The sequence below is a fragment of the Carcharhinus amblyrhynchos genome, chromosome 8 (assembly GCF_965287045.1).
Source record: "Carcharhinus amblyrhynchos chromosome 8, sCarAmb.v2.hapA, whole genome shotgun sequence".
Taxonomy (NCBI): domain Eukaryota; kingdom Metazoa; phylum Chordata; class Chondrichthyes; order Carcharhiniformes; family Carcharhinidae; genus Carcharhinus; species Carcharhinus amblyrhynchos.
In genome coordinates this window covers 53,536,955-53,560,271 of record NC_137331.1, presented here as the reverse complement: position 1 = coordinate 53,560,271, position 23,317 = coordinate 53,536,955, and the positions used below count along the sequence as shown (strand labels likewise).

Sequence of the window (23,317 nt, the reverse complement as noted above, 5' to 3'; positions counted from 1 at the left end):
GTAGGTTGCTCATCAAATCCCCCCAGATTCTTGTCACACTGAGCCAACTTATCCCACTGGAAGTCAAAACATGCCTTAGAATTTTCTCCCAAACAATGCTTTCTGTCAGGCTCCTTCATTAATGATTCACTTCAAGGCTTTTAATTTCTCCTTTCAGTATTCCTCTGCCTTGGATTGCCACAATGTGGGGATGCCGTCATTGGACTGGGGTAAACACAGTAAGAAGTCTGACAATACCAGGTTTAAGTCCAACCAATTTATTTGATAGTAAACTCAAGCTTTCAAGGTTCCCCTCTTCGTCAGGTGAATGAAGAGTTCTGGCCTCAGACAGAGCATACCAAGCACAGACAGTTTACAGACTATGATTAGAATGCGAATCTTTACACCTAACCTGCTATTCAAGTCTTAAAGTGGCTAACAACGTGAGTGGAAGGAGCACTGAGCACAGGTTAAAGAGATGTGTATTGTCTCCAGACAGTATAGTAAGCGAGGTTTTACAAACCCAGGCAAGTCATGGGGGTTACAGATAGTGCGACATGAACCCAAGATCCCCACTGAGACCATCCTCATGTGTGCGGAACTTGGCTATCAGTCTCTGCTCAGCAATTCTGCGCTGTCGTGTGTCGTGAAGGCCGCCTTGGAGAATGCTTACCTGAAGGTCAGAGGCCGAATGCCCGTGACCACTGAAGTGTTCGCCAACAGGAAGGGAACAGTCTTGCCTGGTGATTGTCGAGCAATGTTCATTCATCCATTGTCGTAGCGTCTGCATGGTCTCCCCAATGTACCATGCTTCGGGACATCCTTTTTTGCAACGTATTAGGTAGACAATGTTGGCCAAGTTGCAACAGTATGTACCGTGTACCTGGTGGATGGTATTCTCACGTGTAATGAAGTCATCCATGTCGATGATCCGCATGCCTTGCAGAGGTTGCTGTGGCAGGGTTGTGTGGTATTGTGGTCACTGTTCTCCTGAAGGCTGGGTAGTTTGCTGCAAACAATGGTCTGTTTGAGGTTGCATGGTTGTCTGAAGGCAAGAAGTGGGGGTGTGAGGATGGCCCTGGCGAGATGTTCGTCTTCATCAATGATATGTTGAAGACTCCGGAGAAGACATGCTGGATCATCAACGTGGATGACATCATCACACGTGAGAATACCATCCACCAGGTACATGGTACATACTCTTGCAACTTGGCCAACGTCGTCTACCTAATACGTTGCAAGAAAGGATGTCCCGAAGCATGGTACATTGGGGAGAACATGCAGATGCTACGACAACGGATGAATGAACGTCGCTCGACAATCACCAGGCAAGACTGTTCCCTTCCTGTTGGCGAACACTTCAGTGGTCACGGACATTCGGCCTCTGACATTCGGGTAAGCATTCTCCAAGGCAGCCTTCACGTCACACTACAGTGCAGAGTCGCTGAGCAGAGACTGATAGCCAAGTTCCGCGCACAAGGACGGTCTTAACAGGGATCTTGGGTTCAGGTCGCACTACCTGTAACCCCCATGACTTGCCGGGTTTGTAAAACCTCACTTACTGTACATAAGAACATAAAGAAATAGGAGCAGGAGTAGGCCATCCAGCCTGCCCCGCCATTCAATAAGATCATGGCTGATCTGTCGTGTCTCAGTTCCACATTCCCGCCCTCTCCCCATAACCCTTAATCCCCTCGCTTATCAAAAGCCCATCAACCTGCGTCTTAAAAATATTTAGCGAGGCAGCCTCCACCACCTCAACGGGCAGAGAATTCCAGGGATTCACCACCCTTTGAGTGAAGAAGTTCCTCCTCAACTCCGTTCTAAACCGTCCCCCCTTTATCTTGAGGCTGTGCCCCTTAGTCCTACTGTCCTTTCTGAGCGGGAAGAGCCTCTCCACCTCTATCCTATCCATCCCATTCATCATCTTATACGTCTCAATGAGATCTCCCCTCATTCTTCTAAACTCTAACGAGTACAAGCCTAGTTTATTCAGCCTCTCCTCATAGCTCAACCCCCTCAACTCCGGTATCAGCCTAGTAAACCTCCTCTGCACTCCCTCCAAGGCCAAAATATCCTTGCGTAAGTACGGCGACCAAAACTGCACACAGTACTCCAGCTGCGGCCTCACCAATGCCCTATACAGCCGCAGCAAGACCTCCCTACTTTTATATTCAATCCCCCTCGCTATGAAGGCCAGCATCCCATTTGCCTTCCTGACCACCTGCTGCACCTGCAGGCTGGGCTTTTGCGACTCATGCACAAGGACCCCGAGGTCCCTCTGCATCATCGCCTGCTGCAGTTTTTCGCCACGTAAGTAATAGTCCTTCCTACCATTCTTCCTACCAAAGTGGACCACCTCGCACTTGCCAACATTAAATTCCATTTGCCATTTCCTGGCCCATTCACCCAGCCTATCTAGATCCTTCTGCAGACTCTTCACACACTCCTCGCAATTTGCCGTTCCACCAATCTTGGTGTCATCAGCAAATTTCGACACCATACACTCGGTTCCCTCCTCCAGATCATCTATATAAATGGTAAATCGCTGAGGCCGAAGCACCGACCCCTGGGGCACTCCACTAGTCACCATCCGCCAATCCGAACAGCACCCATTAACCCCCACTCTCTGCCTCCTATTTGACAGCCAATCCTCTGTCCAGGCTAACACCCTACCCCCAACCCCATGCCCCCTTACCTTCTGCAATAACCTCTTGTGAGGTACCTTGTCAAACGTCTTCTGAAAATCAAGAAAGACCACATCCACCGGCTCTCCTCTATCCACCGCCCTAGACACATCCTCATAGAACTCCAATAAATTTGTCAGACACGACTTCCCCTTAACGAAACCGGGCTGCGTCTGCTCTATCAAGCAATTCCCCTCAAGATGCCTCGCTATTTCCTCCTTGACGACGGATTCTAACATTTTACCTACAACAGATGTTAAACTAACAGGCCTATAATTCCCTGCCTTTTGCCTGCCACCCTTCTTAAACAACGGCGTAACATTAGCCGCTATGTCTGGAGACAACACACATCTCTTTAACCTGCACTCAGTGCTCCTTCCACTCACATTGTTAGCCACTTTAAGACTTGAATAGCAGGTTAGGTGTAAAGATTCACATTCTAATCAGTAATCTGTAAACTGTCTGTGCTTTATATGCTCTGTCTGAGGCCAGAACTCTTCATTCACCTGACGAAGAGGGGAACCTCAAAAGCTTGGGAGTATACTATCAAATAAATTGGTTGGACTTAAACCTGGTGTTGTCAGGCTTCTTACTTGGATTGCCACATGCATTCAAGCTTCCACACAATCTCTCAGGTACCCAATCATGCTAATTGAATACCACTGCTTCACAGACAGTATTAAGGTATCACCAACCTCAGGTGTCTGGCTTCTTGCTCACTGACTTCACCAGCTCTGTACCTTACAGCTCTATCTTTAACTTCAGTGAACAATAGCCTGTTCAGATTGAAGTTCTTTGTCCCTTTGACTTGAGTCTTCCTGGGACTTCTTTCATTCCCTGGTTTCTAGAACTACCTGTTCTTCAGCTTTGGGGGCTTGTCTTCCACTCCCTTCTCTATTGTCTTGCTCTCTGCTTATATTTTATGTGAAAGCTGCTTTCTTCTCAGATACAGGGTTCCAAATGAACCACAATTACTTGTGCTTTTCAATATGGGCACCTGACTGCTAAGCAATAGCCTAGTTTTTATTCCTTTTAATTGCTTTCATGTTGTAAACCTTTAGTTACAATGCAAGTACAGTTTGAAATGGTGGCAGGGTGGCACAGTGGTTAAGCACTGGTACCACACAGTGCCAGGGACACAGGGTCAACTCTGGCCTTATATTGCTGTCTATGTGGAGTTTGCACGGTCTCTCCATGTCTAGTGGATTTCCTGCGACTGCTCCCGTTTCCTTCCATAGTCCAAAGGTGCGTGGGTTGGGTTGATTAGCCATACTAATTTGTTCCTGAGCATCTGGGGGAGTGGTGGTGGTGGTGGTGGTGGTGGGGGTGGGGGATGTCTTTGGGACCAAATGGCCTCATTCTGCACTGCAGGGATTCTATGATTCCTCAGATGTGTAGGCACCTTTGTTTAACATGAACTAACAGATTTTAATCCTTTCCTATACAGAAACACAAAATTAAACTTCCTAAAGCTACACCTTATTTCTAATACCCACTAATACAAATATAGATGACATAAAATTATCTTTGTTTTCTAACAAGTGGGAGAACACCCACTCTGAATCCAAAAAAACTCTATTTTCTAAATGGAGAGAAGCTGGGAGCGTAGAAATTTACAGCTTCTGAGTACAGAAATCATTGATAGCTAGTGGACGGGTTTATCAAAAAAAGAGAATGGAATGCCAACCTTGGTCTCAAGGCCGGGAAAAGAAAGTGAGGGAAGATGTACAAAGCTCTGGTTAGGCCCCCGATTTAGAGGGCTGTGTCTAATTGTGGACAATGTACCTATGGGAAGTATATAATGGCTTCAGAGGAAATTTTATCTGAACAAATTTCAACTGAGTTTTTGACAGTCATACAGACGCAAACGTCAACTCTGTTACTCTCTGCAGACGTTGCCAGGTCTGTTGAGTTTTTCCAGTATTGTCTGTTTTCATTTAAGATTGAAAAACGGCAGATGGAGTTTAATGCAGACAAGTGTGAGGTAATGCACTTTGGAAGGACAAACCAAGGTAGAACATACAAGGTAAATGGTAGGACACTGAAGAGTGCAGTAGAACAGAGGGATCTGGGAATACAGATACATAATTCCCTAAAAGTGGCGTCACAGATAGATAGGGTTGTAAAGAGTGCTTTTGGTACGTTGGCCTTTATAAATCAAAGTATTGAATATAAGAGTTGGAATGTTGTGGTGAGGTTGTATAAGACATTAGTGAAGCCAAATTTAGAGTATTGTGTGCAGTTTTGTTCACCTAACTACAGGAAGGATATTAATAAGGTTGAAAGAGTGCAGAGAAGGTTTACAAGGATGTTGCCGGGACTTGAGAAACTGAGTTACAGAGAAAGGTTGAATAAGTTAAGACTTTATTCCCTGGAGCATAGATAAATGAAGGGACATTTGATAGAGATGTATAAAATTACGATGGTATAGATAGAGTGAATGCAAATAGGCTTTTTCCACTGAGGCTAGGGGAGAAAAAAAACTAGAGGACATGGGTTAAGGGTGAAGGGGGAAAAGTTTAAAGGGAATATTAGGGGGAGCTTCTTCACACAGCGTGGTGGGAGTGTGGAATGAGCTGCCAGATGAAGTGGTGAATGCGGGCTCACTTTTAACATTTAAGAAAAACTTGGACAGGTACATGGATGAGAGGGGTGTGGAGGGATGTGGTCCAGGTGCAGGTCAGTGGGACTAGGCAGAAAAATGGTTCAGCACAGCCAAGAAGGGCCAAAAGGCCTTTTCTGTGCTGTAATGTTCTATGGTTCTATTTCCAGCATCCACATAATTTTGCTCTTATTCAACTGAACAATAGCAGACTAAAAGGGCTCAATTATGTTGACATCTTCATGGTCTTGAAGATTGAATGGTGATCAAATTAAGATGTTTTAAGTTGATTGGGTAGTTGATGGGTATTCAAAACAATTTTATCTAAAGTCATACTCCAGGGCACATTCACTAATACTGCTAAGCAGAGAACCGTGCTCAAAATTCCTCAGAGTACACATGCTACATACCAGAAGCTGCTTGCTTTAGAGTCAAGCAATCCCATTACCAAAGATCAGATCAAAGCTCTGAAGCCCTTCACATTTAAACAGTTAACCTGAGTAGATTCTTCATGAATACCCCTCCCCCATCTTCAATTATGTTGGAGCCTTACATGAGTGTAAAAGATAAAACTGAAGTGTTTACAGTCACCTCCAGCCAAAAGTGCTGATTGGATGATCCATCTTGGTCCTCCCACCATCATAGATACTGGACTTCGATTCAATTCACTCCATAGAATAGCAAGAAACAGCTCAGTGCACAAGATACAGGATAGGTTATGGCCTGCAAACATCCTACTACAGTAAAGCTAAACTTCAGACGTGAGGCAAGACATGACACCATTTGATCGAGTGGCATCAAGCAGCTCTAGTAAATTTGAAGTCAATGGGAATTGGAGACAGAACACAAGGGAAATAAGAGTGGGCCATTCAGCCCTTCAAGCCCCTTCCAATCAATGACATCATGGCTGATCTACTTTCAACATGATTTTCCTGCACCATCCCTTGATTGTTTTTTTAATACATAAACATTTATCAATCTCAGTTTTGAACATATTTGACAGAGCCTCAACAGCCCTCTGGGGCAGAGAATTCCAAGGTCTCACCATCCTCTTGAGTGAAGAAATTTCTCAGTGCTCTAAATGGCCTCCTCCTTATTCTGAGACCGTTTCCCCTGGATCTAGACCCTCCAGTAAGAAGTCTCACAACACCAGGTTAAAGTCCAGCAGGTTATTTGGTAGCAGAAGTCACTAGCTTTTGAAGCGCTGCTCCTTCATCAGGTGAGTGGGATCTCTGTTCACAAACAGGGCATATAAAGACACAAACTCAATTTACAAATAGTTTGTAAATTGTATGAAGAAACAAATTGAGTTTGTGTCTTTATATGCCCTGTTTGTGAACTTAAATCCCACTTACCTGATGAAGGAGCAGCACTTCGAAAGCTAATGGCTTTTGCTGCCAAATGAACCTGTTGGACTTGAACCTGGTGTTGTGAGATTTCTTACTTGTTTACTCCCAGTCCAACGCTGCATCTTCACATCTAGACTCTCCAGCCAGGGAAAACATCTTTCCTGTTGAACCCTGTAAAAATTTTCTATGTCTGAATTAGATCACCTCTCCAGAGAATAAAGGCTCAGTCTATTAAATCTTCCCTCAGAGGACAGTCACTCCATTCCAGGAATTAGTTCGGTGAACCTTCACTGCACACTCTTTATGGTAACTGTAACTTTCCTTAGGTAGGGAGACCAAAACTGCACAAAATACTCCAGGTACAGTCTCACCAATGCTCTCTCTATATATGCAGCAAGATATTTTTGCTCTTATATTCAAATATTTGTAACAAATGGCAACTTTAGCCTTTTTATTTGCTCGCTACACTTGCATGTTAACTTTCAGTGACTAGTGAACAGTCCTTTTGAAGTTTAACACTTCATAATTTCTCACCATTTAAGAAATACCCTGTATTTGTTTTTCCTATCAAAGTGGATAACCTCATATTTCTCCAAATTTTCTTCCATTTGTCAAATTTTTGCCCACTCACTTAACCTCTCCAAATTCCCTTGAAGTGTTTTTGCATCCTGCTCACACCTCATACTTCTACATAGTTCCATATCATCTGCAATCTTAGAAAGATTACATTTAACCCTCACATTCAAATAATTGATGCAGATTGTGAATAATTGGGCCCCAGGTACTGATCCTTGTAGTACCCCACTAGTCAGAACTTGCCAACCTGAAAATGGCCCATTTATTCCTACTCTCTTCTGTCCAACAACCAATTTTCAATCCATGCTAGTATATTCCTCCAGTGTCATGTGCCTTAATTTGGTTTATTAACCACGCATGTGGCCTCATCAAAAGCTGAAAATCTAAAATTCCATATCCACCAATTCCACTTCATCTATTCTGTTAGTTACATCCTCAAAAAACTTCAACGGGTTTATTCAACATAATTTCATAAGAGCATAAGAAATAGGAGCAGGAGTAGGCCATCCAGCCCTTCGAGCCTGCCCCGCCATTCAATAAGATCATGGCTGATCTGTCGCTGCTCAGTTCCACTTTCCCGCTTTCTCCTCATAACCCTTAATCCCCTCTCTTATCAAAAACCCATCAACCTGTGTCTTAAAAATATTTAGTGAGGCAGCCTCCACCACTTCAACGGGCAGAGAATTCCAGAGATTCACCACCCTTTGAGTGAAGAAGTTCCTCCTCAACTCCGTTCTAAACCGCCCCCCTTTTATCTTGAGGCTGTGCCCCCTAGTCCTACTGTCTTTTTTGAGTGGGAAGAGTCTCTCCACCTCTATCCTATCCATCCCATTCATCATCTTATAAGTCTCAATGAGATCTCCCCTCATTCTTCTAAACTCTAACGAGTACAAGCCCAGTTTATTCAGCCTCTCCTCATAGCTCAACCCCCTCAACTCCGGTATCAGCCTAGTAAACCTCCTCTGCACTCCCTCCAAGGCCAAAATATCTTTGCGCAGGTGCGGTGCCCAAAACTGCACACAGTACTCCAGCTGCGGCCTCACCAATGTCCTATACAGCTGCAGCAAGACCTCCCTACTTTTATATTCAATCATAAGAACATAAGAACATAGGAGCAGGAGTAGGCCATCCAGCCCTTCGAGCCTGCCCCGCCATTCAATAAGATCATGGCTGATCTGTCGCTGCTCAGTTCCACTTTCCCGCCCTCTCCCCATAACCCTTAATCCCCTCTCCTATCAAAAACCCATCAACCCGCGTCTTAAAAATATTTAGCGAGGCAGCCTCCACTACTTCAACGGGCAGAGAATTCCAGAGATTCACCACCCTTTGAGTGAAGAAGTTCCTCCTCAACTCCATTCTAAACCGCCCCCCTTTTATCTTGAGGCTGTGCCCCCTAGTCCTATTTTTTTTGAGCGGGAAGAGTCTTTCCACCTCTATCCTATCCATCCCATTCATCATCTTATACGTCTCAATGAGATCTCCTCTCATTCTTCTAAACTCTAACGAGTACAAGCCCAGTTTATTCAGCCTCTCCTCATAGCTCAACCCCCTCAACTCCGGTATCAGCCTAGTAAACCTCCTCTGCACTCCCTCCAAGGCCAAAACATCCTTGCGCAGGTGCGGCGCCCAAAAATGCACACAGTACTCCAGTTGCGGCCTCACCAATGCCCTATACAGCTGCAGCAAGACCTCCCTACTTTTATATTCAATCCCCCTCGCTATGAAGGCCAGCATCCCATTCACCTTCCTGACCACCTGCTGCACCTGCAAGCTGGGTTTTTGCGACTCATGCACAAGGACCCCGAGGTCCCTCTGCACCGTCGCATGCTGCAGTTTTTCGCCCCGTAAGTAATAGTCCTTCCTACCATTCTTCCTACCAAAGTGGACCACCTCGCACTTGCCAACATTAAATTCCATTTGCCATTTCCTGGCCCATTCGCCCAGCCTATCTAGATCCTTCTGCAGACTCTCCACACCCTCCGCACAATTTGCCGTTCCCCCAATCTTGGTGTCATCAGCAAATTTCGACACTCTACACTCGGTTCCCTCCTCCAGATCATCTATATAAATGGTGAATAGCTGAGGCCCCAGCACCGACCCCTGGGGCACTCCACTAGTCACCATCCGCCAATCCGAATAGCACCCGTTGATCCCCACTCTCTGCCTCCTATTTGACAACCAATCCTCTATCCACGCTAACACCCTACCCCCAACTCCATGTCCCTCGACCTTCTGCAATAACCTCTTGTGAGGTACTTTGTCAAACGCCTTCTGAAATCCATTTTGACGACCCAATCCTACCATTATTTTTGCAGTGTCCTGTTGACACATCCTTTCTAATATATTCTAGCATGTTTCTCTATGACAGATGTTACGGTAACATGTCCATAGTTGCCTCTTTCCTCCCTCACTCCTTTCTTAAACAGTGAGCAAAAACAATAGCCACCTTCCAAATGCAGGAGCCATTCCAGAATCTACAGAAATTTCAAAAATGACCACAAGTTCATCTATGATCTCTACAGCCACCTCTTAGTTCTCTGGGATCATCAGGTCCAGGGGATTTATCTATTTTAAGCCCTATTTATTTCATTGGTGCTGTTTTTCTAAACTAATATTGATTTCCTGCAGATCCTCATTTATACTCACTCCTTGATTCTCCATTATTTCTGGAAGGCTTTTCTGTAAGGTTGCACTCATACTAGGATACAAGCACTGTCAAAGAAATAGTTTTGGACCTGTACCCATTGTTGATACAGCAGCTACTTTTAGGAAATTTCCCACTCAGCCAGTCTACTGAAATCATGTAATTTAACAAAACAAGAAAAAAGTAAATTCCTTGTCCACAGAACTGTATTGCTGGAAATTTCTGACAAGATTTAAGAAGTATTTGCATGAAAAACACATTACTGTAACAAACAGCTATGTCCTGAACCTTAATATTCCAATTTTATGCAAATACCTGAGGAGAATTGTAAACATTCTAACTCCAGAGTTAATTTGTAAGAAAGATTCATACGTTTGCCATAACAAACTACGTGGTTTTGACCCGGAGTTATCCAGCATGTGACACGGATGTTACTTTGTTCTAGTTTAGTATTCTGCAAGGTTGGGAGGAAATTTTATAGATCAGTATACAAAAGCTTAACAAATTGTATCGTTCTCATTCATTTGTCCCACATCTACTCTGAAGAAATGTCTCTGCTCAATGTAGATTTACTTAAGTGGTTATCATCATTTTGTAAACATCAACACTGTGATAACAAGCAGTATCACAGAATCATAGCATCCTACAGTGCAGAAAGAGGCCATTCAGCCCATCGAGTCTGCACCAATCACAATCCCACCCAGACCTTATCCCCATATCGCTAATATTTACCCACTAATCCCTCTAACCAATGCATCCCAGGACACCAAGGGGCAATTTAGAATGACCCATCAACCTAGCCCGCACATCTTTGGACAACTAAGTTCGATCCTACGCTATCCGATATCCTCTTCCAGCATAGAAGCAGAAATCCTGGCTTTTTTAGCTCTAAAACCCAAGAGCGTCAATGTTACATACAGTATACCTGTAAACTCTCAGTACAGATTGGAGATCAAATCAGTGACCTTCTGTACAGTTTAGCTACTTTAAGAGTTACCGATTTTTAAAAAACGTTCAATACCTCAAATTAGAAAGGTTTTAAACCACTAACTATTCATGTTTAAACATTTTAAATCAATGCAAAATGCCAGAGGACTGCAAATATTTTGAAGGTGAGTACACAGACTTCAACCATGTTGTCAATTTCTAATGATTAGATTTACTATATGCAAGACTTGATTCAAACTGCACTATAATTGGAGGACTGAACAAATTTCAACTATGTTCTCAAGGTAATCAGGATTTCAAATTCATCTTCTAAATCTGATTGATTGCCTTGCACTCTGGCTTCACCTTTGAAAGGGGATCACAACTTTGTTACCCACCCTGTCACCTTATAAAACATATTTTCGTCTACTTATGTCATCATTCCAAAAACATGAAAGACATTGTAAATCCACAATGTTTAGAAGAATAAGTACATAATGGACTATCTGACAAAAGCAGAGTACAAGTTCTATTTATGGAAAATAATAGACTAAACACTAAACTTCCTGCCAAAACTTTCCATTAAAAATTGAGGACAATTGTTTTGTACAATCACAATTTGATAATCCAAAACAAATTTTCTTTATAGAATGCCAGTTCTATAATACTTTAAACAGGACATGGGTTTTACTGACAGCAATTGACTCAACAGAAATCATAAAGTGTACTATTCAGTAAATGCTTCTGCACTTTTGCTTGTAAAGGAGCTCAGTGGACATTAGAACAAAGACTATCTGCTGACAGCAAAGCATGGGCTACATATTTCTTGAGTGCTGAAATAATATTCAAAATTGTTTCAGTTAAATTTAGCTCAGAGATGGGAAATTTTAAAAAAATGATATATGTAGGCTACAATTAAGTAAATGATCCAAAAGTGACTGAATGGTAAACACTGTTTTAAAGATATTAAAACTGAGTAATTCACAAAACTTTCAGGGTGAATGAATTGCCAACACACTCTTCAAATGCAAAATATTGATTTTATTGTTGTCAAACTAACGCAGGCAATGGAATGATGAGAACAAGAGTTGTTTACCTACCCTAGTCCCAATGTGGAAAGTTGTCTAATCAGAGCTGATTAAAGCTTTGTAACCACATCTCAAATCATTTCCAAAATTCCAAGTTGCCCCTAACCCTCCCAACACCCCTTGTAGCTGATTGCAGGAAAACATTGATACATTTTTAATCAATTTACTTTTTCAGTAAAGCAATTTTTAGTGTTCAGATAGAAGCACGGAGGTGGCATGGAGGCAGTAGTTAGCACTGCTGCCTCACAGCACCAGGGACCCAGGTTTGATTCCTAGCTTGGGTCATTGTCTGTGTGGACTCTGTACGTTCTTCCCGTGTCTGCATGAGTTGCCCCCAGGTGATCCAGTTTCCTCCCACAATCCAAAAGACGTGCTGGTTAAATTGATTGGCCATGCTAAATTGACCCTAATGCCAGCAGGATTAGCAGGGTAAATGTATGGGTTTACAAGAATAGGGCCTGGGTAGGATTGTGATCGAAACAGATTCGATGGGCCAAATAGCCTCCATCTGTTCTGTAGGGATTCTTTAATCCGATCATATGACTTGTATGACTGAAACTTGTGGTAAATTGTCAAGTTATTCATTTTATTCCCCAGCCATAGCAATAAATAAGCAGACAATTCAAAGGTCTGCCATTCTGAATCAACCCCATTACTTACACAGAAATAGTTGTCAATGCAATCTCCTGACTCCTCAAGAGGTAGATCTAAAAAGTATGCACTACTAGCCATGATAAATAATAAAGTCAACACATTTAGCTAAATGAGCATCATATCCTCAAAATGCTTCCTTGGTACATTTTATATATGCACATTTATCAAACTCTCTCAATTAAAGGCAATTTCTCATCTTTCTTTCCCTCTCCTAATTAAAAACAGGCTTGGAAGGGGAAAATTTATTTGATAAATTGGAGCTTTGACTCTAACCTTGGATTACCTTTTCTTTGCAACTCGAAAGCATGCTGATGATGCTAAGACAGACTGATTGCACAGAGAGAGCTGGAGACCAGTCTTCTGTCAGAATGGAGAGACAAATATGTCCGTTGCTGTAAACGTGAGGATGAACTGGAATATTGTCACCAGTGAACATAACCTAAAAAAAGGAAAACAGTTTCAGTATTTCATGATATTAATTTAAACTTCTGGCTACAACATTATTACTTGCTGAATTTGTCTATCTTTGTTATTATGTGATTGGCACGTTTCCATGTTTTTTAAACTTGATTACTTAGTCTATATCTGAATTTCTTGATGTAAATCATACTGGAATTTAGCCTTTGGGCTGTGAATATATTTCTTAAATTATTATAACTTTCATGAAATAAACTTTGGCCTTCGGATTACAACGTTAGAATTAAGAGCTTACGTAGCTCATCACAGTTGCTGGAGCTATTGACAGATTGCCAGAACACTAATTTTAGCTTTTTCCTTGGTTTGTTAGGTAGCATAAAGGTACAGCTATGGGAAAACTGTAACATACACTGACTTTAATTTCTTCTTTGCTGTGTATTTCACTGGATCATGGAGAACAAGAAAATGTTCCATCATCTCAAAACTTAGAGGCTCATCATTAAGCAGTGCTAAAAGCAATATCACTCCTATAACTGCTCAAATGGCAATTGTCTGAAGTACTCAAAATTCTGTTGCAGCAATCCAAAGTGAGCCAACATAAAAATGGTGATGTTTAGATAATGGCAATCATTTAATAAATTAATTGCATTTACCAGAATATAGACTCAGTCGGACTTAAAAAATACACACCAGAACAACATTTCTCTGCTCATTTAATAACAATCATCTTTAAAATCAACAATATAGAAAAGGCACCAAATGCTTGTGACATGATATGTTCAACACTTTACCTCTATGCGGATAATTAGCTATAGCCCTAAAGCGCCAATTCCAAATAATTGTATGTTGAGGAATAATGAGTCTGAATCAAGCCTAAACCTTAAAATAGGTTTATTTCCAAGACAGCAAAATCACAGACACTTCCAATTCATCAGACACAGTGAACTGATTTTAAATACTTTTACAATGACTCCCTAATCCTACCCTAATTGGAGACAGCTGTGCTTAATTACCAACTTAAAAGCTCACAGATTCAACATTAACACAAGGTATATCAAATGTTAAAATAGCAACAATTACTTGCAGAGAAAGAATATACAGCAGCTCTAAAAGTAACACTGCAATACACAGGAAGAGAGTTTATTTCACTTTGCCAAAACGCCACAGGAACAATCTCATTTAAAATCACTACATCTTAAGCTTTTCTAGTCCTAGTTCATCATAAATTGGCAACCTCAACTTGGAGGCCACAAGGATCCCTGGTATACTTTTCTGCAGGTGGAATGAAAACATGGCAAGAAAATGGGTACATCAATACTGCAGTACCTGAAGCTTATAAAGACTGGAAAGCATATTAGATAATGGGCTACATAACATTAAAACTTCACCAGCTCTGACAGAGAGTCAGCCAGACTTGATATATTAGCTATGTCTGCTGCCAGACCTGCTGCAATTTTCCAGCATTTTGTTTCAGATTCCAGCAACCACAATACTTTCTTTTTATTAAAGCTTCGTGGTTTTACGTGCCACTGTTCCCTCAGAGTATCAATAAACCAAATAAACTTAGTCTTCATTGGATGAGCACAAACATTTATAATTCCTTGTTCAATGAGATATTGTATGCCTGAGTTTGTCTGCAAAATTCAGTCCCTACCATTGCACCATCCTTGCTTATCAGAGACAGAAGTCAATACCAAGCATTGCTTGAAATGTATCAAGCACACCAGCTATTTCAGGACTTCCGTGTTTTTTTAAAGCGATTACTTAAGGTTGCAGCCAATCAAAATCTCATTTTGCAACATATGAGGGTAAAGATCAGAATTATGAGTCCTAAAATAGCACCAAGACATTGATTTAATCTTATGTTGAACACAACAGCAGACTGAAGCTGCCCAAAGTCTCACTTTCCAACAAATCCACTCCATGCCCATTAGTCAGAAAGGAAAGACATCGGGCAGTTTCAATCAGCCGACAAGGTCAAATTTGCTAAAATGTCTTGATTCGTTCATACAATTCACCATTCAACACGCCTAGTGGGAAAATTACATTCGCATGAACGTGCCTTCTTTCTAAAATTAAATGATAGTGAGAGATCAGGTCAGCCCTGCTAAAATGTCTTGATCTATACATACAATCCACCGTTCAGCACATCTAGTGGACAAATTACATTAACATGAACATGCCTTCTTTTTGCAACTATTCTGCACGTAGGTTTTTAACATTCTTTGGATCTGTGTGATATGACCAAGATACCATTCATCTTTTATCCCTGGTTGACTTTAAGACATTAAAAATACATTTCAAGAAAAAAAGTGAAATTTTGCAACTGACTCTCAGTATCCAAGATAGAATCTTTAGAGCAGTATTATTTATAACACCTGATGCTCAGGTACAGAGACTTAACATCTTTACTGACAAAATACTTACACCAAGAATACCTTCCTTAATGCATCCTTTCTCAGCTACAGCTTTAACTTAATACCGATATTTTGTTTGCCATGATACATAGCAAAAAACTTCTGGGACACTGACACCACCCAAAGAAGTGATTTGCTATTGCACCAGTTTCTTATGTAAAGTATGCAACTCCCTTTTTGTGGCTTTATTCACAACTGCGATGCAATACAAGAGAGAACCTAACCATCTCCCATTGACCTTCAATGATCAGAGCATTGCAAACTCCCCCCACTAACAACATTTGGGGTTTAATCAGTGAATAAAAACTGAACTGGATTAGCCATTAAGTATTGTGCCTACAAGAGTGGGTGAGAGACTGAGAATTCAGCAATGGGTATCTCATCTCCTGGCTCCTCATGTTCACAATTTACTTTATCCTTTCATGGGATGTGGACATCGCTCACTAGGTCAGTATTTATTACCCATCCCTCATTGCCCTTGAGGTGGTAGTAGTGAGCTGCCTTCTTTAACTTCTGCAGTCCATATGGTGTAGGTATTAAAGAGGGAGTTCTAGGTTTTGACCCAGCGACAATGAAGACACAGCAATATATTTCCAAGTCAGGATGGTGAGTGATTGGGAGGCCAACTTTGAGGTGATTGTGTCGGGGTAAGATAATCTGTCGGAGAGTCGACAAAGATTTGATATGTCGGATGGTATCCTTCTGCACTGTAGGGATTCTATGATTTGGTAAGCCAGAAGAGGCAAAGTGGAGGTAGTTTGTTTATATTATTACATACCACTGATAGGATAAATAATAAAAATGTAAATTTTTCTTCACTGACACTCATTATGGTACTAGACTTTGGAATAGTAAAATACAAAGTAGCCTCATTACTTGTGAAACTAGTAGTATTGTGAACTGCTGTATGAACAACTCTTATTTTTACATTAGGTTAATGAAGTCAATCTGATATTTAGAATTAAATTCAAAGCTAACATTTGAAGGAACATCTGTACTGGCAATTTATTGTGCCCAGAAAGACATTTTTTCCAGCACTTTCTACTGTCATTTCAAATTTCCATCTGCAGTACTTTGCTTTTATTTAAATTTGTTCGTCTAATTCAGTCTCAGAGATCAATGGTTTCTTGTCCAGAAATTGTGCAGTCTCTAGACAGCTGCCAATCTGTTGAGCAGGGATCACAACTATATTTATTACTGGATTTATTTATAATACTCAACGTCCAGCTAGTATTAGCATTCAGAATGGGAAACATAGTGATGAATATTCAATTCAGCAGACACATCTAGCTAGAGAGATATTCACCATATGCACTCCTCAAACAGATATTAACTGCTTTGTAGATTAGATGTAAATAATTTAGATAGAAGTGCAAGTTTTACTGAAGCAGCAAAGAAAAGAGTTCAATTTGCATGAGGTGGTATTAGTATAAAATTAACAAAACTCAAATAATTTGTATCAGCTACTGCTTTCAAGTGAATTTAGCATGATTGGGTAAAATGATCAAACTATAGAATACAGATGATAAAGCATAGGTATATGCGAGTTTCCATAAAGCTCTCACTTTGATTTATGTTACATTAATTTTGCCCATCAAGTAGTTAAGCATACACTTAAACAAATATTGCAACCATCAGGTTCTGTGTACAAATATTACCTGAGGTGAATCAAAAGGATAACGACCACTGAACTTGAAAAGAAGCTGAAATTTTTCTCCTTCATATAATGTACCTGGAGCTCCTTCCATGTCTACAATCCACCTGTAAACATAAAATAAATTGTGATCTGTGTAAGAGTGCAACTGTTTGTCACATATTCATGTCAACATAGCCACCTCTTTTTTCATTAATTCATTTTACATAAGAAAGAACATAAGAAATAGGAGGATTTTACAGGATTGCTCATCCATTTGAGAGTCAACTACATTGCTGTGTGCCTTGAGTCCCATGTAGCCCAGACCAGGTAAGGACAAATTTCCTTTTCTAAAGTACCAGATGTGTTTTTATGACAATGATTTTGTGGTCATCATTAGACTTTTAATTCCAGATTTTTATTGAATTCAAATTTCACCATCTGCTGATGCTGGGATTCGAAGCTGGTTCCCCAGATCGTTCCCTGGGTCTCTGGATCACTAGTCCATTGACAATACCACTGCCTCCCAATGTTGAGGAAAATAATGAAATAATCTGCCATATGAAGTGTTGAGACAAGTAACTGCACCTTTAATAATTTGGTCATCACTATTTCTATTATATTCAGGGACCAACGCAGGTTTCCAATTTTATCATTATCCCACAGCTGACAGATAGCAGTAATCCACTGGGGACCTGGGTCTGAATCTCACCATTGCAGATGGAGGAATTTGAATACAATAAAAATCTGGAAGTAAAGTCTAATGGTGACTGAGAGACTATTGTTGATTGTCGTAAAAACCATCTGGTTCACCAATGCCCTTCAGGCAAGGAAATCTGCCATCCTAGCCTGGTCTGGTCCAGTCCACATGTGACTCAGAATTCCCCTGTCGTCAGAAGTATCAATCTACTAAAAGGGCTAAAAGAAATGAAGCAAGAATGAAGGTGGATAGATCACCCTGCAAGTGACTTAGGTACCAGAAATGATTACTGGATCAACAGGGCTGAGTTTGCAGTTAAGTCCTCTTTATTAACACGTGTCAGATTTGGGAAAGCTTTCACATAGACTAGTCAAGCAATAGCCAGTCATGTTAACAGAATCATGTACTGTGTAGCGCTATCATTCTGTTAAATAGGATAGATTTTGAACAGATCTAGCAACTCAAGACTGAGCATCAGGCGCTGTGGGTCATCACAGCTGCAGCAGAATTGTACTCAACCAGAACCTGCAACCTTATGGCCTGGATTATCCCCCACTCTACCATTACCGCCAAATGAGGGGATCAATCTTGCATCAATGAAGACTGAGGGAAGACATGCTGGATACCGCACCAGGCTGAGGTGTCAATCTGGTGAAGCTACAACACAGGACTAGTTTAGGGCCAGAAGCAAAACAAACAATTGACCAACAGAGCGAAGCAATTCCACCACCAATGATCAGATCTAAACTCTGTAGCCCTTCCACACCCAGCCGTGAATGGCAGTGAACGTCAAACAACTCACTGGAGAAGGAGTTTTTACAAATACATTCAGTGATGGGGTAGCCCAGGGCATCAGTGCAAAAGACAAGGCTGAAGCATTTGAAATATTCTTCAGGTCCCCTTCTCCAGAGGACCCCAACATCTCACACACATGCCAATCTTCAGCCAATTCAATTCAATCTACATGATAAAGAAATGGATGAAAGCACCAGAAAGCTACGGGTCTTCATAATATTCCGGCAACAGTATTGAAGACTTGCGCTCCAAAACTTAGCCTGCCCTGAGCCAAGTTGTTCCAGTACAGCTACAACATTGGCATCTATGCACCAGTATGGAAAATTGCCCAGGTATGCCCTGTGCACAAATTCTTTGAAGACAAACTGAGATTGAGAATTTCAGCCTTTTTCAGGCAAAATTGTGGCCAAGCTCCTGTAATTGTAATATCCTAATTTGGTTCATCTGCAATATAATCTTGCAGGTGAATCAAATTAGCCCTCTTCTACTGCCTCAAATGACTATTTTTGAGGCAGGATTCTTTTCTTCCCTATTTTGAGTGTGATCCCTCTGTGCTGGTGGCCCCAGACTACGTTGCCTGATCCTTTTGTGGATTAGTAAGGTGTTGACCACCACTTCAGTTAGTTTCTGTCCTATCATTGCAGTACTGATGAGTCCTTTTGTCCACACAATGGGTTGGAGCTGAGATGAATAATACACAATGAGGTGTCATTGATATCCCATCAACATTTATGTTAATATCCACAAAGTCATTATTTGACTTGACTCTTCACGGAGCCAACGTATCTAGTAGACATTGTCTTTAATACCTTTTCCATTAAAATCGTGAGGGGCAGCGAATTTTCAACAAGAAAACCAATTTTCATGTTTAAGTAACTTCCCAGACCAATTTTCTGTCCATCAAGAAAATAGCAGTCGTCTGACCTTCCAGAATCCATTTTCAGAGGATACAGTGGCCGTTATTTCATGTTGCTTTTGCACAGTTGTCCTCTGCCCAAATTATTATTTTTTTTTTTACAGCCATGACATGACCATCAGACCTCATTGTGAAAGCATATCACCCAGTGGTCAGGCCATCCTAGTTCCTTGATTCCAAAGTTTTGATAAAACTATTTGTTTTTTCTGTCTCTCACTTCTCTTTAAACTTTTACTGTAAAATCAAAGTGCAAAAGTTTAAATTATATATAACATAATTGAATTCATTCCCCAAAGTATCATAATTACAGGCAGCCTGTAGAACAGCAGGATATCTGACACCAGTTTCTCGATTCCTGCATTTAAATACACATATGAAGGTAGTGTACGATTTACTCTATAACAACAGAGTGTAGTTTGCTTCATTATTACCAATTTAAAATCCAGGCAGTGAATTTATAAATATCGCAGTCAACAATCAAATAATAAAAATAACTGAACAAAGTATGGAACAATTTGTACACATATACAAGGTAGGAAATAACATATTGCATGATTATGTCATTCCTAATAATACCCAATAACCTGAAGAAAGTCAAAGTGCATACAAGGATAGTGCCTTGAGTAAGCCAATGTTTCTCATTACTTTTATAATTGTACTTAATATATAGAATAAATAAGCTTTCATTCTGCATTTACTTAGGAATCACCCCTCAACACTTTTCAGAGGTGCCAGCCTTCAGTTTGAATACTTTGTCCCATTGTGCTCATAAATTAGTATCATATATTTAGCTTGAAATATCAAAAGTATCATTGAAAAGGCACCACATTTAAAGCTGGAGTTTTAGTGATATCATAACCATTATATCATATTCATTTCAGTTAATATGCTATTATTAAATGCAGGGAAAGCATGTAATGGATTTTTATTTTCGCCTGCTACTTCTGTTATACATAAAAATCCATCATCATACTTAATAATCTTCAAATCAAGCAGGGACAAAACTGTTTACCACGGGAAATTAAGTGCTGACTGTCAATAACTCAAGCTTCAGAGCTCCCAGGGGTGCCTCTATTACTGATCAATTTTATCTGATTGAACTTTAACAACCAGCTCAAAATCTCCGAGTGTATACATGTTTTGCAGCCATTCCTTCCCAGCATCCTGGACGGTTTGATTCATCTTGCCACACAGTTCAGTTCTGAGGTGTTGACCCTGGTCATGGAGACATTGTGTGTTGTCTGCACCGTGGACCCGGCCTTCACCATTAGCGTAGAAAATAAAGTGTGCCCCCTTACCATTGCAATCTTCCTCAAGTACAGCAACGGTATGTGGGTCAGGGCAGTTGCCTGCCACTGATTTGTGCCAATGTAGCTGTCTACTATTTGATAGTTTAGAGTTTCACCATAGAAGTATTTGGGTATGAGTCCACATTCGGATCTGTTTCAGAATAGGTTGGAGAGTGATGTGGTTGCAGAGGAGTTGTGCTGTTTAGCCATTTGAAAGTTTGCTAATTTTAGCAACAGGTATGGGGTGGTAAGTCTTTGCTGTGAAGTGTGCAGGTACTTTGTATTGGGAGACAGTTTAATGAAACTCTTCAAATACAGTTAAAACACTGGCATCGAACCCGCAATATGGAAAATTGCCAGGTATGTTCCATACACAGTATGCAGGAAAAATCCAACCCAGCCAATTACTGCCCCTCCGTCTAAAGTGTAAAGTGATGAAAGGGGTCATCAACAGTGCTATCAAGCAGCACCTGCTCTACAATAACCTGCTCAGTGATGCCCAGTTTGGATTTTGGCAGGGTCACTCAGCTCCTGACCTCATTACAGCCTTGGTTCAAACATGGACAAAAGACCTGAATTACAGAGTGAGGTGATAGTGACAGTCCTTGACATCAAGCAGCCCAAGCAAAACTGGAATCAGTGGCTTTTGGGGGCAAACTCACTGCTGGTTGGAGTCATACCTGATGCATAGGAAGATGGTTGTGGAGGGTTAGTCATCTCCAGGACATCTCTGCAGGAGTCCCTCAGGCCCAACCATCTTCAGCTGCTTCATTAATGACTTTCCCTCCATCATAAGGTCAGAAATGGGGATGTTCGTTGATGATTGCACAATGTTTAGCATCATTTGTAACTCCTCAGATACCGAAGCAGTCCATGTTCAAATGCAACAAGGTCTGGACAATATCGGGCTTGGCTTGCATGTGGCAAGTAACATTCGTGCCACACAAATGTCAGACAATGACCACCAGTAAAAGACACATTAACCACTGCTTCTTGACATTCAATGGTGTTAGCATCACTGAATTCCCCACTCTCATCAATAGCCTTGTGGTTACCATTGACTAAAGCCTCAACAGGACTCACCACGTAAACACAGTGGCTACAAAAGCAGGTCAGAGGCTAGGAAAACTATGGTGAGTAACCTGACCCCCCAAAGTGTGTCCACCATCTACAAGGCACAAGTCAGGAGTGTGATGGAATAGTGCCCACTTGGCTAGATGGGTGCAGCTCCAACAACACTCAAGAAGCTCAACACCATCCAGGACAAAGCAACCTACTTGATTGGCACCACATCTACAAACATCTACTCCCTCCATCACCGATGCTCAGTGGCAGCAGTGTGTACTATTTACAAGATGCACTGCAGCAATTCACCAAAGTTCCTTATACAGCATCTTCCAAACCCACAACAAATTCCATCTAGAAGAATGAGGGCAGCAGATACATGGGAGCACTCTCACCTGCAAGTTCCCCTTCAAGCCACTCACCATCCTGACCTGGAAATATATTGCCATTCCTTCACAGTTGCTTGGGCAAAACCCTGGAATTCCCTCCCTAATGGCATTCTGGGCCAACCCACAACACATGGACTGCAGCATTTCACGAAGGCAGTTCACCACCACCTTCTCAAGTGCAACTAGGGATGAGCAGTAAATGCTGGCCAGCCTGCAATGCTCATAACGAATTAGTTAAAAAAAAAGAAAATAAGAGCTGGAGAAAGCCATTTGGCCCTTTTGAGTCTGCTCTGCAATTCATTATGATCATGGTGGATCATCCAACTAAATAGCCTCATCCCCTGCCCCCCCCTTATCCTTTGATCCCCTTTGCCCCCCCTCCCCCAGTTATCCTTTGATCCCCTTTGCCCCATGTGGTATATGTAACTGCTCCTTGAAAACATTCAATGTTTTGGCCTCAGCTGCCTCCTATGGTAGAGAATTCCACAGGCTGACCACATTGGGTGAAGAAATTTCTTCTCATCTCAGCCCTAAAGGTCGTGCCTTACTAACCTTATTGAGTTTTTTGAGAAAGTGACCAAAGAGGTGGATGGGGGTAAGGCAGTGGACGTGGTGTATATGGATTTTAGTAAGGCGTTTGATAAGGTTCACCATGGTAGGCGTCTGCAGAAAATGCAGATGTATGGGATTGGGGGAGATCTAGGGAATTGGATCAGGAATTGGCTAGCGGATAGGAGACAGAGGGTGGTGGTTGATGGTGAATATTCATCATGGAGTTCGGTTACGAGTGGTGTGCCTCAGGGATCTGTTTTGGGGCCACTGCCGTTTGTAATTTTTATTAATGATCTGGATAAGGGTATAGTTGGGTGGATTAGTAAATTTGCTGATGACACCAAAGTCGGAGGTGTGGTAGATAGTGAGGAAGGGTGTCATAGTTTGCAGGAAGACTTAGACAGGTTGCAGAGCTGGGCCGAGAGGTGGCGGATGGAGTTTAATACGGAGAAGTGTGAGGTAATTCACTTTGGTAGGAATAACAGATGTGTCGAGTATAGGGCTAACGGGAGGACTTTGAATAGTGTGGATGAGCAGAGGGATCTAGGTGTATGTGTACATAGATCCCTGAAAGTTGGGAATCAAGTAGATAAGGTTGTTAAGAAGGCATACGGTGTCTTGGCGTTTATTGGTAGGGG

General features: G+C 41.5%; 1 protein-coding gene across 2 annotated transcripts in view; it reads right to left on the bottom strand.

The window, feature by feature from the left end:
- The window catches only part of ube2wb (ubiquitin conjugating enzyme E2 Wb), a 71,176-nt gene that overhangs the window by 19,008 nt on the left and 28,851 nt on the right, over positions 1–23,317 (bottom strand). Inside the window, exons 3-4 of one of the 2 annotated variants that reach the window (XR_013887716.1) lie at positions 16,999–17,101; positions 12,780–12,945 (exon numbers count right to left, since the gene is read on the bottom strand). Coding sequence is in view for 1 of the 2 variants with exons in the window: in XM_080194074.1 (XP_080050200.1) it covers positions 12,790–12,945; positions 16,999–17,101 (259 nt within the window). In the remaining variant the exon portion in view is untranslated. The remainder of the gene's footprint in view (positions 1–12,779; positions 12,946–16,998; positions 17,102–23,317) is intronic. The other variant, XM_080194074.1, reaches the window with a different exon arrangement.